General features: G+C 31.7%; 1 protein-coding gene across 1 annotated transcript in view; it reads left to right on the plus strand.

Annotated features, from left to right (window-relative positions):
• Nucleotides 1-11,500, plus strand: part of LOC139499551 (cubilin-like) — a 31,819-nt gene extending 20,319 nt beyond the window's left edge. Inside the window, exons 21-27 of the mRNA XM_071288275.1 lie at nt 364-533; nt 1,166-1,295; nt 6,843-7,012; nt 8,610-8,736; nt 9,249-9,412; nt 9,873-9,999; nt 11,004-11,500. Coding sequence (XP_071144376.1) covers nt 364-533; nt 1,166-1,295; nt 6,843-7,012; nt 8,610-8,736; nt 9,249-9,412; nt 9,873-9,999; nt 11,004-11,166 — 1,051 coding nt within the window. The 3' untranslated portion in view covers nt 11,167-11,500. The remainder of the gene's footprint in view (nt 1-363; nt 534-1,165; nt 1,296-6,842; nt 7,013-8,609; nt 8,737-9,248; nt 9,413-9,872; nt 10,000-11,003) is intronic.
• Nucleotides 11,501-16,562: the final 5,062 nt, after the last annotated feature.

Below are 16,562 nucleotides of genomic sequence, written 5' to 3' on the forward strand. Positions count from 1 at the left end.
TATAAGGTAATGTTTTTGCAATTTTATTCTACTTGCATTTTCCTGACATATATCCCGCATCTGACGCAGTATTTTGTCACGTAAAATATCTGGGATTTTTTTTTTATTTCGGTTTTTACTATATTTAAGATGTTTACCGCACATTAAACAAGATGCATGGTTTATAAGGATTAATGGAAAATGACTAAAATGAAATGGCGTTTTAAATTTTTTTTTTATCGTTCGTTAGCATTCCTAAAATATGAAAATTAATAACTATATTGCGATATAACTTTACTCCTGTATCTTAGTTGTTAAAGGAGCACATATGAATAACGTCTTCTGACGTTTTAAGTAATGAAGAATATATATATCTATTCTCAGAACATATGGGCCACCCTTTACAGCAGGAGATGGCCATGATGCTGATCCTATTTGGCTTGATAATGTTGCTTGTGAAGGGATGGAATTATCATTGGCAGATTGTATGCATCCACCATGGGGACAACACAATTGTAACCATGGGGAAGATGTCGGAATTGACTGTAGAGGAGGTTTGATTATATAACAAACTTCTAGCAAATCTGCATTAATCCTTCTAAGCACAATCTTGAGACAAAAGTCACAAACCCACCATTTTTTCTTAAAATGAATAGCTTTTTTTTTATTCCTACTCATTGAAAACAATAACTTTATTAAACATAAAAAATCATTATATATTAGTTGCCAAATTCGGCCTTATCATAAAATCACACTCTTCAAATATTATACATTAGCTTTATTTACATTTCATAACTCTTTCTTAATATAAATCATTTACTAATGTTAATAATTAAGGTGAACTTAATCGTTCGCCATAAAAAAAAAGTAAGACATTATGTTGCTGAATTTAAAAATTAAATGAAAGATTTGTGCAAATAGGTGCTTTTAAAATGTGTTTAAACATATGCCCATTTAGCTAGAATTGTCACGGGATAATAGAACAGAATTTGTGTACACAATCATTTAATTGATACATAACAACTTTCGATCGATCATAGCTGATGTTTTTTATTGTATGCATCCAGGTGTGCATTGGTGGGCTTGAAATTCATTGCATATTCTATTTCATATGTCTTTTACCCATTTTATTACACTTCTAGCATATATAAAATGTGTTTACATGAAATCAAATTTTTTTCTTTAGTTCGATTAGTCGGTTCCGATGCACAAAGAGGCAGATTAGAAATTTACCGTGAAGGTCAATGGGGAACTATTTGCGATCGAAGCTTTGGACCAAGCGAAGCTATCGTAGTATGTGCATTATTAGGATTAAGGTATATATTTAAGCTATCACTTTGACATTATTTCCGCCTTTATAAAGCAGTATTTCTGTTGACACAATCATTACAAAATACATTGGAACGGAAAACGTCAGGATTGTTCAATCTTGTTTTTGAAGACCACAAATATTCCGAATATTTCAATGTCAATTTAACATGTTTGAGTGTGTTGCAAAAAGCTCAATTACACACATATGAAAACAGCAGACACAACGCGCGTCTGGCGTATCAAATTATAAGCTATGCACATGTACCTATTATCATCAAATTTTCTTGAGTAAAGCCAAAACAGCGAGTAAAAAATAATGCAAATATACTCTGATATAACCTTCTAAAAGACAAGAAGAAAAAGCACCTTGCGAAATTCTTTAATTTTACTTTCCGATATATATTGATGATGTTCTATCATTGAATAACCCATATTTCAGCCAATACTTACATCTCATATATCCAAGTGAACTTGAAATTAAGGATACCACTGATACTAGAAGGACTGCTTCATACCTTGATCTTTTCCTCAATATTGACGTAGATGGACGACTTCACACGAAAATCTATGATAAACGGGACGATTTCAACTTCCCAATTATCAATTTCCCATTTCTCAGCAGTAACATACCCTCTGCCCCTTCGTATCTATAATACTAAAATTACGAGGTCCAATTTGTCAGCCGTCATCGGGTAAAAACGACAAATCAAGGAATTCAACTCTATATATAACTAATATAGGACAATGGTGTAGATTAAAAATTACACCACTCCAGACCCTTTTGTTTTCAGCATAATTAATATTGACAATAATTAACAAGTTCCGGGTCGAATCCGATACCGATACAAATAGTATATTCAGCTATTACCTTATCTGTACGTTCCGCATTTGATAGGCGCACCACCAAACGGTGTATTTAGGATTTTGCTATATACACGGGTCATAATCAATGGACTGACACTACTAAATTCAATCATTGTCAAATTGTTCCCTATTGTAGTTTTATTCAGCAATCAGCAAGACTTTCTCAGATAACTAATATAGGACAATGCTGTTGATTAAAAAATACTCTATTCCTGGATAGCCAGGACCTTTTGTTTTCCAAATAATTAATATTTCCAATAACTGATAAGTTCCAGGTCGACGGGTTCAAACAGAAAGATTTGAAAGCAGAGAAAACTGTGTATCTTATAATCGACATGACTTATGCATATCACAATACCAATTACTAAAATAAGGTTTAGGCATAGTTATATACTTTAATTCAGTCACGGACCCGCGAAATCACGGGTGTGTACTTGTTGTGTTTACATATCACAATTGATACGTTATTCTCGTGCTTGTTCACACTATACGGACTTCATATACAGGAGTATGCTCCTTACGCAGAAACTGCTCCAACAAAGTTATGAGGAGGACAGATTAAAATTGACACTTTGTAAATTTTATGGACACCATCACGATTTGGTGGATCCATACGATGTGTCGTTGACCAAACTAGCTAAGGACATTTTTACCACATGGTAGATTGTGTTTTGTCATAATGTCGTCTAATCTTTTAATTACCAAACGTGACTTATTCCCGATTGTGACTGTTTTGCCGAGTGTGAACTCGCATTACTATAAGACGTGGTACGGTACTTGTCTATCCCAAATTCATGTAGTTAGTTTAAATGTTTTATGTTATATTTGTAATTCTCATCGGATTTTGTCAAATGTGTTGACGTCTTTTCTATTATATGTATGTGTTATGGTAAAGAAAATTAATCACCGCCTTCATTCATCAGATTTGATTTCGTTCAACGTAATCAGTACGATATTTTACGTTTGAAGTTAGATTCAAAACAAACCGGACATAGTTTTATAATATAGTTAATTGCTACCTTAGTTTGATATTAAAAAGTATTAAAATGTGCTTCGTTATTAAATGCAATATCAGTATTTAGTTCAAATATATAATCTTAAATCAATCCTAATTCTATCTTATTCATTCTTATGTGACGTCATTTTTCATTTTTTGATGATCTGTTTTACAAATTCAAATGACGTCATTTTTTCGTCATTTTTCAGTTTCAAATAGGACGTCACTTGGCGTAGAGGTTTAAACTTATTCGGATGTGTCTACTTTTGTGTTTCAAATGTCTGGTTATGTAAATGTATTTCAGTTGTTTTCTGTAATTAGTTAATACTTCAGTTTTATCATGTACAACTTTTGAATATTAATTTTATAAAATTTACTGTTTGCAAAAGTATAAATTATTCTAAATTATAGGGATTTTCTGGTAACTAACAGAAAACCCTTGCCGTTTTTGGCACAACTTTTTTGATCTTTTGGTCCTCGATCCTGTTCAACTTTGTACTCGTTTCGGCTTTCAAACTTTTGTATCTGGGCGTCACACGTAGGTCTTGTGTGGACAAAATACACTTCTGGCGTATTAAAATTTTGAACTTGTTGCCTTTTGTTGGCTGTTGTTCGTGTGATTCTTTGTCAATTGTGTTCTCCAATTTATTTATATTGTAGTCCTATGTTGTCATTTTGATGTTATATTTCACATGGCCATAAAAGTGCGAGGTTTGGCATGCCACAAAACCAGGTTCAACCCACCATTTTTTCCTTTAAAAATGCCCTGTACCAAGTCAGGAATATGGCCATTGTTATATTATAGTTCGTTTCTGTGTGTATTACATTATAACGTTGTGTCGTTTGTTTTCTCTTATGTTTGAGTGTAAATTCACATTGCGATAAGACGTGTCACGGTACTAGTCTATCCCAAATTCATGTATTTGGTTTTGATGTTATATATATATGTTATATTTGTTATTCTCGTGGGATTTTGTCTATGTGTGTTACATTTTAGTGTTATGTCGTTGTTCTCCTCTTATATTTAATGCGTTTCCCTCGGTTTTAGTTTGTTACCCCGATTTTGTTTTTTGTCCATGGATTTATGAGTTTTGAACAGCGGTATACTACTGTTGCCTTTATTTATACAGTGGGTAAGTTGGCACGACTGCGATAGAGATAAATAACAAGATTTTTACTCCGATGCTTTTTATCGAAAATTCGTTTGACCTAACCGTCTTGTAAGAAACTATTGCTACAGCACTTGTTATATGCTTTGGCATGATATCGCCGTAAATTTGTTCGAGGTGAAATCTTAACACACTAAAACATATTGCAAGACACTTCTAAAGAGTAAATACGTTGAGAATCGTGTACTTTTGATTAAGGATCTGTTTTCGGAATACATGATAAAGGAAGGATAAAGGATATGTCTTTTTGAAAGGAAGAACCTTCATATTAGACACATCTTTTTTTCTGAATTTTCGATTTTCAGTGCTCTTTAAGTTTTCTATTAAATATGACCTTTCAAAAGTAGGTACTCGCCCTGTTCAAAAATTCTGTATCAAACATGAATGTAGGCAAAACATTATTATTTCACAACAAGCTACATTCATATACACATTCTAGTTTCAGGGAATACTATATAATTGCTGTCTTTGATGAGGTTAAGGTGTGGGTTTTTTTATTTTTGCAAAACTAATATTCACTGCGGCCGGCGGCAATTAAACCACACATACTGAATCAAAAGACAGTAATTGTTTATTCCATATTCTGAAAAAGTACCGAAAGAAATGTATGTAATGACAAATATTTATTAAAACGAATTGTACATTAGACCATTTGAAGAGAAATATACATGAAAAGCATGCGACTAAAGCCCTTTCATTTTTTTTTTGAAACAATTAAATCACCTTGTTTGTACTAAATGCTGTTTAACAATTTATCTAGCTTACAGCTTTAGGCTAAGTATCCCTGTATATCAGTTATTATACATCCAGGGAGAATATATAATAAAATATTATATAAATGTTAGTATTATACAATTAAAAATAATACATAAAGCCCTTTCATTTATATATATCATTGAATTATGATTTATCTAGCACATCATCTATTACGTAATGTACTATCAGTGGCGTAGCTTTCATGTATGCTCAGATGCTCAAGCATCCACATCATTTTAAAAAAAATAAATAAAGATATGTTCGCAGCAGTTAAACGTATCCGTATGTAACAAGGGTTAGGATATGAGGATAACATCCAATTATTTCTGATGAAGTATGCTTGGTCTTTTATTAAGGATAATTTAGTTCATGTAATAAAACAAGATGGATAAATCGCAGAAAAGTGTTCTCGATTTTTTTCGTAAAAAGATTACGTCGTCGGCTACGGCAAGTGCAGAGGACGATGCACAGATTCTCGGACATGTTTCATTTAAAATTGAGCCTAACGGAGCGATGACTTCTACAACTGACTAACAACATAACTGACAACTAAACCACCATATCCTGATATCGTTTCCTGTGACATGAAAGACGAAGTGAAAAAAACTAATCTATAATAGAGTGTGATCATTCCCAGGCTTATCAGTAAATTCAACTTTCTATCTAGGTCCACATATTAATTTCATTTTCAATAAAAGAACAAAGTTCCTATGTCCCCTGTATTGCACAAATTTCATGTAACAAGGAACAAGGGCAATAACTAATAAAAAATAATATTTTTCCTCTTCCTTTTATTTTTAATGGAGAAATAAAAGCTTCAGAGAAAATGCAATGGGATTTCCGTTATAATTTATATTTCAAAAGGTCAAAGCGTAGGACTTATTTTCGAAATTGTCATTGCTGATGATATAAAAAATCTGGCAAGAATTGTACACATGAGAGTGTAAACAAGACCGGATTGACGGACACCAGCAATTTCGATGGTCTCCCCTGCGACGCGTTAATGGAATCACTTCAGTTCCTGTATTTCGAAGTGCCGCTGTGATGGGACCGTTTTTTGAGAAATGCTAGGAAAGGGGATCACTTCAGTTCCTTTATACAGAAGTGCCGCTGTGATTAGGGCCGTTTATGAGATGTCAAATATAAGATTGGTGGGAAACTTTTACATCAAATAAAAAAATTATGAATTACATTCAATTTCGAGAATTTTGAGAAAACATTAAAATTTTGTTTGAAATATAATTATATGAATTGGGGGTATTTTGAAATTAAACAAAAATCTAACCAGTGTCGGATTCTAGAGGAGTACATGTGCTTACAGGAACAATGTCTGAAAAAATTCTGCATAAAATAGTCTAAATCTCTCCGCTCGGCGAAGGCATCCACATCATTTCAACCCTGGCTACGCCACTGGACTATCATTGCTCAAAATTCGATTATGACGTCAGTTTTCTTGATTTTCCTCTGAATTTGCTATTGTGACGTCATGAAAAAAGGTTACAATATCTGATGACGTTGCATAAAAAAATTTCATGTATGCAGATTAACAGAAAAGAAGTAACGAGTTTGACTGCGTATTGATTACAAAAAAATAGAGAAACTGATTCCACCGCGAGCCTCGCGTTTTAAATTAGAAAATATAACTGTCTCGAAAGGAAAAATATCGTATCACACTCGATGCATTGGAAATATCTATATATACCACTATATTAAAGTGACAGTAGAGAGATATTCTACCGAACTCCAATATTTTTGATATTTATTAGTACATTTGGATCCACGTTTACGTCTGGAGATGGAAGTGGACAGATATGGCAGGATGGGATGTACTGTAATGGGAATGAATTCTCTTTGTTCGACTGTCCAAACCAGTCATTGGCTAATCATAATTGTGCTCATGAAGACGATGTAGGAATTGATTGTGGGATAAGTGGAGGTAATATCATTTATCCTCGTAGTATAACTTTAAAAAATGTATTAATGCAAATGTAAGACTCAGACACATATCCTTTCCTTTAAAGGTATACATGTGACGTCACTGTACATACGAACATCTCATCTTGTTAATAACATTAACGGTACCAATTTTTCTGCACCAGATGCGCATTTCGACAAAACATGTCTCTTCAGTGATGCTCTTGGCCAAAGTATTTGAAAACCAAATCTTATATATAAAAGACGAAGAGCTATAATCAAAAAGGTCCAAAAAGTATAGCCAAATCCGTGGAAGGAATCAGAGCTTTGCATGAGGGAGATACATTCCTTAATTTGTAATAATTTCTATCATTTTGTAACAGCAAATTTTAATAGCACAAAAATCCGTATTTTCATTACTCTACTGGGCTGGTGATACCCTCATGGACTACTAGTCCACCAGCAGAGGCATTGTTCCAGTGGTAGTAATAAAATTTACGGTACAAATTTTCTTGCACCAGATGCGCATTTCATAACTTTCAAGAAAATATTTCTATTTTAAAAACACCCAACCGACCCCAACATAAGTTTAAAAAAGTAATTCTCTATCTCATGAGAGTATGAGTTGATATTTTGTTCAGGATTCAAAAAGGTTTAGTGATCAACGTCAACGTCAAACTAATTACACGTTCGTCCTATTTTACGTCAAAACATCATAAGGCCTATCGTGAATCATTTATGTGGGAAAATGCAGTTGAAAAGTTTACACATTTCCATCAATATTGATGCTTGAATACGTTTTAGTGTTAAATGAAAAAAAAATTCAGGGATGTCAGTATGACACACTTATGTGACTCTTGATTTGAAAGACACATCTGAACGAAGTGCCATCTTTCATCAGAAAAAGACACAATTTAGGGGATGGAAACATTTGAGAGTGCTACATATATTCATTGGTAACTAACACAAAATGAGCATTAACAGTTGCGGCTGATATTTAGGATTTCTAGCGAAAACAAATGGACATCAAAACTTTTCAGTACTGCGATTTCCTTTGTTTACTTGTGTTTGAGTCAATCGTTTTCTTTCGTACAATTTGATCTTCGAAGAGATTAATTCTAAAAAGCTTTATCTCAAATTAAATGATGTTGTATGAAATACATATATATCAATATTTCTCAAATTACTTGTTACAATTTTACTTCATTGTCCAAGCCCCAATAAAGTATCCATGTGAAATTCTTTCTGAGTCTCCAGGAAAATACAAAGAATATAAAAATATATAAATATAATATATTCTTTCTTCAATTATATAAATCTTTTTGAAGTCATGAAAAAAAACCGTTTTAAAATACTGTTTTGTACTCAAATATAACCCTTCGTTGTTCCTTTTTAAACAAAGCATACACATCTAAAAATGCAAGTTTTTTGCACGGACACGGTATGACTAGTAAATACAAAACCCTTAAAGTGTCAAAACCGTTATACCCCCGATCATATATTTTTTAACCAAATACTATATGTTTTGCTATTATTTCGTTGTATACAATATTATCAATAAGACACTGATATCAAATTTAATTTATGTAGTAATGGTTTTAACTTTAAATTTTTAACAGCTCGCATCGTTGGAGGATCGAATAATGGTCGACTTGAAATTTCTCATAACGGACAATGGGGAACTATTTGCGATGACAGTTTTGATTTGAATGATGCACACGTAGCATGCAGGATGATTGGATTCAGGTATCTTCTATTATAACTGCATTGTTATACTGAACATATGAAAAATATTGAATATTTGATCAATTGAAATAATAAACACATACTGAGGTCGTGAAACTTGATGCGACGGGTTTAGCGCTTTAAAACGAGGTTCAATCCACCATTTTCTACTTTCAAAAATGCGTGTACCAAGTCAGGAATATGACAGTTGTTGTCCATTCGTGTGATGTGTCTAATCATCTGATTTTGCCATTTGATTAGAACTTTCAGTTTCAGATTTTTCTCGAACTTCGGTACTTTTATGATTTACTTTTTTTATGGTGTTGCAGTACTGCGCTTTTAACATTCACAATGAATATAGAACGTTCTAGTTGTTAAATTGTATGAAGGATGCTAAAACTATGCTTAATTTTGATATTGTTTTTTTTATCAAAACTGAAACAATTAATGAAAGCAACAGTTTCTCTGTAAATATTATTTTAATTTGAAAATATATTTTTCTAATGCATTTTATTAAACAATATGTTATTTAGTTCCGCAGATAGTTTTTATACAGCTGGTGATGGCAGCGGTCAAATATGGCTTGACGATATGGCTTGTTCTGGATATGAGTTATCTCTCGACGACTGTACTCATCCGGAATGGGGGGAACACAACTGTGGTCATACAGAAGACATCGGTGTTTATTGCGTAGAAGGTATGCCTGTAGTATCACATCTGCAATTTCCCTCGTTATGTTTATAAAAATATGATATAAGATCAATCTTACATGTAAACGACCAGTGTAACTACTATAAGGATTAGAAGAGGAAGAATGATTTTCTCATCTTAGAATCTATTATCATCTTTTCAAGTTACAAAAATGCTCCTTACCCGAGACTGTGATCATTATAAACATTAGGAAGGCATACCGAGTTGACCATTTACTTTTGAGAGCAATACAATGAGTTTCACTTTTGGTCAGTGATTAATTGATTTACACATGATAGCAACACATGATTGAAGGATAAGGTCTTTCCGTACACCCTAATATGTACAGTAATAACCATGTGCATGTATTTATGGTCTTTCGAATTATTTATTATGTATACATGTAAAACTAAAAGTTAAAAGTACAAAGATGTATTCCGATTAATAATTCTACTCAATGGTTGTAGCCCGACTAATTGGTGATTTAAGAAGAGGTAGACTTGTAATACACTACGGTGGAAAATGGGGAACCGTATGTGATGACGACTTTGATTTGAACGATGCACAAGTAGTATGTAGAATGCTTGGATTCGGGTAAGTTATAATTGAAATTATTTGTTTATTGATACATGATCATTTATTTTCTTTAGTAACGGCAATAGATTACAATGAATTGGATAATAACATTCATTAAATTTCTTTTCTTATTTTCTTATCAATGTATCATATTTTTTGATAGAAATGCATGGTTCGATTGTAAGGAAACGTAAATAAGGTATTTGAACTGTCATATTTTGTGCCACAGTGCAGTAGAGAGAGAAATGCAACAGGTTTTTTTCTTATCTCAAGTAGTTATCAAAATATAAATCAATGAAGTTCGGTATTTGTGTTATTTTACTATTTCATCAAAAAGAAAAATGCATGTATGAATTATGAATTATGAAATCCTAATTTGCTGGACAAAGTATATACATATATATATATGAAGTTAGTAATGCTGGTAAAAGTACCAAACTACATTTGACAATAACAATTAACACAAACACAGCATAGAAACTAAAACAAAAGCAATTAAAAGAAGCTATGGTTAGACTCGAGTGTTCTGGGAGTGTAGACAGGTATTATGTCGGCATTGTGAAATGGTCGGCAATGTAACATGATCGTTATTTACCTTATACATTTCATCATAATATCTGGAGGTAAATATATGAGTTTTAACAATAAATCATTCTGTATATTATGTCAAGGTACCGGCAAATTACCGGGCGCCCAACACTCCTTTTAATCTTGATCAGTAATGTAATAGCACTACATAAAAACAAACTATTAAAATCAATTAATATACGAATAGCGCATTAGATGGATTAAATACAAAAACAATATATAAAAAACAGGTTTCATATTAATGTACTATTACAAAAGTCATAATAAAAAACTCAAAAGAAAATTCAAAAATTGACTTACTGTGATAAATTTGTAATCTTTCAAAAGAAGTTTAATTACATAATCGAGTTTTCCTCTTCATTCTTGTAACAATTGATTCATCAGATCAAATTAATATCAACATTTTTTAATAAAAAATATTCATATTCTTCCAGCTCGGCAGTAGAGTATTATACGGATGGTGCAGGTGATGGACAAATATGGCTCGATGATTTATCGTGCAACGGGAATGAAAAATCATTGACAGAATGTGGTCATCGTGGTTGGGGAACACATAACTGTGGTCATGGTGAAGATGTTGGTGTTGAATGTAGCTAGAATTTAGATTTGGAGAACACTTAACCGTGAATTCATTTACAACTGACTCTAACATGAAGTAATATTAACGTCAAGATGTCTGCAAATATGACTAACTATCTAATTTATTATATCAATATTAACATTACTTTCTTCATCATTTTAAATTTGTTTATTCAAGAACGGTTTTGTACAACACATTTAATATATGTCCGGACTGCTTTCATTTCACCAGTAAACCAGGTCAACTTGTTTAGACCTGTTCAATTTTTACAACTCTGATTAGTTAAGTGTTAACTTAATGTACATGTGGTATACATAATTACCTGGCACCTTTTATAAAAAACATGAAAACACGCTTCAAATGCAAAGTTTTTATCATATTAAAATCATCATATATGTACTGCTGATTTATTTTTTATTTTGTTCTGTAATTAGCTGACAGCTTTTCCGTATGTTGTGACCATTCGCTAGAAATTGGAAATCAAAATGTTCACTTCTGATTGGAAAACCCGTGATGGATAAAATTAAACAAACGTTGAGGAAAAGTACTGTAAAAAAGTAAAATCACAAAATTACTGAACTTAGAGGAAAATCAATTTGGAAAGTCTATAATCACATGGCAAATAACAAATAACAAAACACATAAAAAACGAATGGACAAGAACTGTCATATTCCTGACCTGGTACAGGCATTTTCACAATAAATAATATAGTCAAAATATGGGTACAGCAGTCATCATCGTGTAACAATTTTAAAAGGAACAATTTAACAGAACACAAATCATCTATCTACAAACACATTGATTGATTTGCATGTCTGACGTCAGAAAATTTTATACGTCACATATATTTGTCGTTCAATGTACATACAAACAATTTTAAAATTTCACATAGGCAATGTTAGCATACAGGGTTAAGTAATCAAAAGTATGTAAGAATAAACCAATTCTAAAAAAAAAGCAATAAAACTCAAAATGAAAGCAATTTACAACTTTTATGACTCAAGGTTTAATCAACAACCGGATATGCACGGATTATTAAGAAAAAATATTAACATTTTATAATGCAAATTATAATGCAAATGATGAATGTTTCTATATCGATTCTTGTGAAGAATAATTAGCAGCATACTGTAGTTTTCAATCAATGAAATACACAAGTCTGTTTTGTGCAAAAATTGCACTTGAGACTTAGTTGATTATTAAAGAATGTCTTGTTTCGATAAATAGATAAACGTGATAATTATCAGAATCTTGTTTCCGAACCTTTGAAGTATATTGTCATGAAATCATTTATTATGATATAAAACATCTGTTTAATGCTTTGAAATATATATTCTTAATTTAAGGAGTTTTCAAAAAATATATATCACCATCATATCATCTTAAATTTTTAAGAGCTTATATGAATTTCACGAAAAGCGTCCAATAAGTTGTAACATGTATTTAGTTTTAACGTTCAGAAAAGAGAGCGAAATATACCAGAGGAACAGTCAAACTTATTAATCGAAAATAAACTGCCAACGCCATTTCTAAAAAGAGAAAAGACAAACAGAAAAATATTAGTTCTCTAGCTATAGACACAACATAGAAAACTGCAGACACAGCAAGACAAACCCTACCAAAAACTTGGTATTTCAGAAATAGTAAATTGTAAACAAATATAATTGCGACAAACATAAAGTTTTCAGATATAACGTTTTAGCGTTAGCTTTAATGAAATATAGCAATGTTATCACACAGACTATAATTGACATTCTAATATGACGTGCTTCATTCGCTTTTCAAACAACACCATGATAATATTCTCCATATATCTATACTTAGCGCAGGCTCAGGGATTAAGATATAATGGATGTTACCATATACCTCCCACGTAAATCGACATATATCGGAACCTATTTGCAAACGCTATGCCGATTTTATGTTTAAACATTGCAATTAAAAAGATAATTCAGAAGTTTTATTTGGATTCGGATGCACAACAAAAAGAATGAAGGCAAAAGTGTTTGGGAAAAGAAACAAAATCCAAAATAAAAATAAAATTCAATTCAAGGGAAAATTCGCGATTTTTCACTTATAGTTTATATATGTTTACAATACATACATATTCACAAAGTTGTATCGCTATACATGCAGTAATAGAGAAGAAAATTAAGAATTATTACAAAAAATATTGACGTTTTCTCCTGGTATTGCATGGCGGGATTTGGAATACGATCACCTACAGTCTTATTCTTTAATCATATTTTAACGTAATCGTAAATGCGCCGATGACTAATTGTATGTCTAATTAACATGTGATAATAAGAAAATTAAACGATCAGACATGCAACTGTTTACATTCATGAGCCAAATTTCTATATTTATCGTATATATTTCGATTTATTTTTGTAGACAGCACAAACCAATTTTATTATTATTTTTTTGTTTTAATATATACTTTTTAAGACTGATAAGGTGAACAAATTAAAGATATAACTTAAACTGTAAAAGCAATATATAGGTGAACGCTTATTTTATTTTACCATCTACACTTTGACGTTATACGTATATGTTATATACTTATATCAGAAACGTGACACACAGTTGTACACATGATGTAAATCACGGACATTATTGGTATGGCATATTTTATAAATTTTACCTATGCACACCTGGTTCACTCGCGATCACACACGTGATACATGTACCTTGTTCATTGTGTATTGAATTAATAAGCCTGGCAGGAAGTTAGAATACCCGAATGTGTCACTTTTACACTAACCCCTTAATTGTGAAACCATGCTGATTTACCTTAGACATTTTTTTTATCGTTGGTCAAGTTAGGTAAAAACCCAAAATAAGCAAAAAGTATACGTTAGAAAAAGGCATTTAATTTTTTTTTAATAGTTATCAAAGGTACCAGGATTATAATTTAGTACGCCAGACGCGCGTTTCGTCTACACAAGACTCATCAGTGACGCTCATATCAAAATATTTAAAGAGTCAAACAATTACAAAGTTGAAGAGCATTAAAAAGATATCAAATCAACACCTTTTTTAAATCTTAACGAAAGCATAACGATACATCTCAGTTTATTACTCCTCCTGAATAAGTATCTCCGGACATTTTTCACTTTATTGAGACTAATGTAACATTATTATAGCATAATTCGTATATCATACTCGATACTATATCTCAGAGCAAAAATGTAAATTTAACGACGAGCCAAAACCAAAGTACGATGGTATGTCATTGAGAGCTCTTAAACCTGACTTAAGCATTATACGCTGAATATTTCTTATATATATAAACCCACTAAAATAATTAAGATGTCTTGTTAAGTATTTTTTTTAATATATTTTAATCAATCTTAGTAAAGCATTACTTGATTTTATGATCTCTAAAACTATGTAGGCTTCTCTCATTTCTGTGTCGGGTAGAACATCCATAACCTTGACAATTCGTTTTTACACTAATTACCGGACATGCCATTCTCGTTTGAGTTGTTTTACGTTGTCATTTCGGGGCGTTTTATAGCTTACTAAGCAGTATAGGCTTAGCTCATTGTTGAAGGCCGTACGATATTAACCTAAAGTTGTTATTTTCTGTGTCGTTTTGGTCTCTTATAGAGATTTGTCTCATTGGCAATCATACCATATCTTCTTTTTTATGTGCAATGCTACGTACTAGGACTTTGTTGTAATTATATATCCGTAGTTATTAGTTTCAAGATGACGACTTGCACATCATTTGAGACGACGGAAGCCTACGAGAAAAAGAATGTCAATCAAAAATGGCAATTGTTGTTTTGAAAATTAAAAGAATTAAAACTAATTTCTAGCTGTTATTTGCGAAACAATTTATGCAAGCTATATATTTATTAGAATGTTTTAGCTTTATCTAACAGAGTAACAGCCCAACATACGACACACCCACTCTGGCTTCAGTTTCCAATTACCGTATTTGTCCTATTAGAATCAACATAATTCATGTAAGCCATTTTTTAAAATTACACATGGAGTGGGCGTGATATTCGTTAATTTCATCCCTCGCTAAAGCTCATGATAAAATTCGAATATCACGGCCCATGTAAACTTCTAACAAATATATGGCTTCCATGAATTATTTCTTAATAAAAGGGTTGCACTTTGAAAATACAACTGTTTCTCAAACCACGCCTTATTTTTGGAGATATATAATATTATAGATGATTTATTAACCTTGGAATGTTACCAAGAAAAAGGCATATGCATTTTGGTCTAAATGACATCTATGGGAACTCTAAAGTCATGGTTGAGCAACAAAGATGATGCATGTTGCATGTTGCTCAAATTAGTCGGCATCATGTCTTGACTTCTAAAAACTGTAATCTTTTATCCAAAATTAGATGAGATGTTTGTGTTTGACAAAGTCTCTAAAAATCAAATATATATCAGAAGATGAAATAAAGGATATTGGTAGATTGTTGTCTTTCTAAAAAAAAAACGTGTTTGCATGAAGTCGGTTTCACATGGAGAAAGTCAATAAGAAGAGCAGAACAGTAAGTTCCCATGAGGATGCAGATTGTTTGTTGAAAAAATCAAGTCCTACAAACGTAACAACTATGTTGTCAATAAAGAAATCAACCATATGTTTCAGCGAATTATTTGTTTGAATCAGAGTGTGTGGTTTTTTTAAATATGATATATACCTCCCTACGACAAGAACTTTAATGGAAACAAATCTGGTGGTTAAATTTTTAATAAAAAAGTCAGAATCATATATTGAAAATAAAAGAAATCAAACGCCAATCCCTTAACAAAATGAAAAAAAATCGTAGGACTGAGTAGCACAAACCCCACCGATAAAATGATTGCCAGTTTCTGGTCCACTGAACTATTCTAGTCAGCTTTAAAATAACATTATTTTATTTTGCTACAATTTCCGAAAAAGAAGAATTATTGGAAATTAAACATTAACCAGTCAATAATTGTATTGTTAAGTAGTAGAAAATTGATAAGAAATAGTGGATTCGTAAACGATAACCAACAAGCGACTTTGGTCGCGAGTTGATTATCGTTTTCAAATCCACTACTTATCAATTCTCTAGCTTAACCCATTTCTAGTAAAATGACAATCTGTTTCATGATCTGACAATGAATAAACTGAATTTCATGAAAATAATTTCGTATTTTGTCTTTTTTATTGTCTAATAGCTGGAACTGACTAGATCCACACGGTTCACATTTACATTAAACTTAATATAAGTTCAATTAACTTAAATGTGTAGTTATCTTCCCTTTTTATTACCAGATTTTGAATTTGTAAATGATTATTTCATTCAATGTTAAATCATTACAAATAATTCATATTGACTAGATTTTAGTAATTATAATTCATTCAAAAAGACATATAAGTAATATATGGATTTTTTAAAATCTTTTGTGGAA

This window comes from Mytilus edulis, chromosome 12 (genome assembly GCF_963676685.1).
Source record: "Mytilus edulis chromosome 12, xbMytEdul2.2, whole genome shotgun sequence".
Lineage (NCBI taxonomy): Eukaryota > Metazoa > Mollusca > Bivalvia > Mytilida > Mytilidae > Mytilus > Mytilus edulis.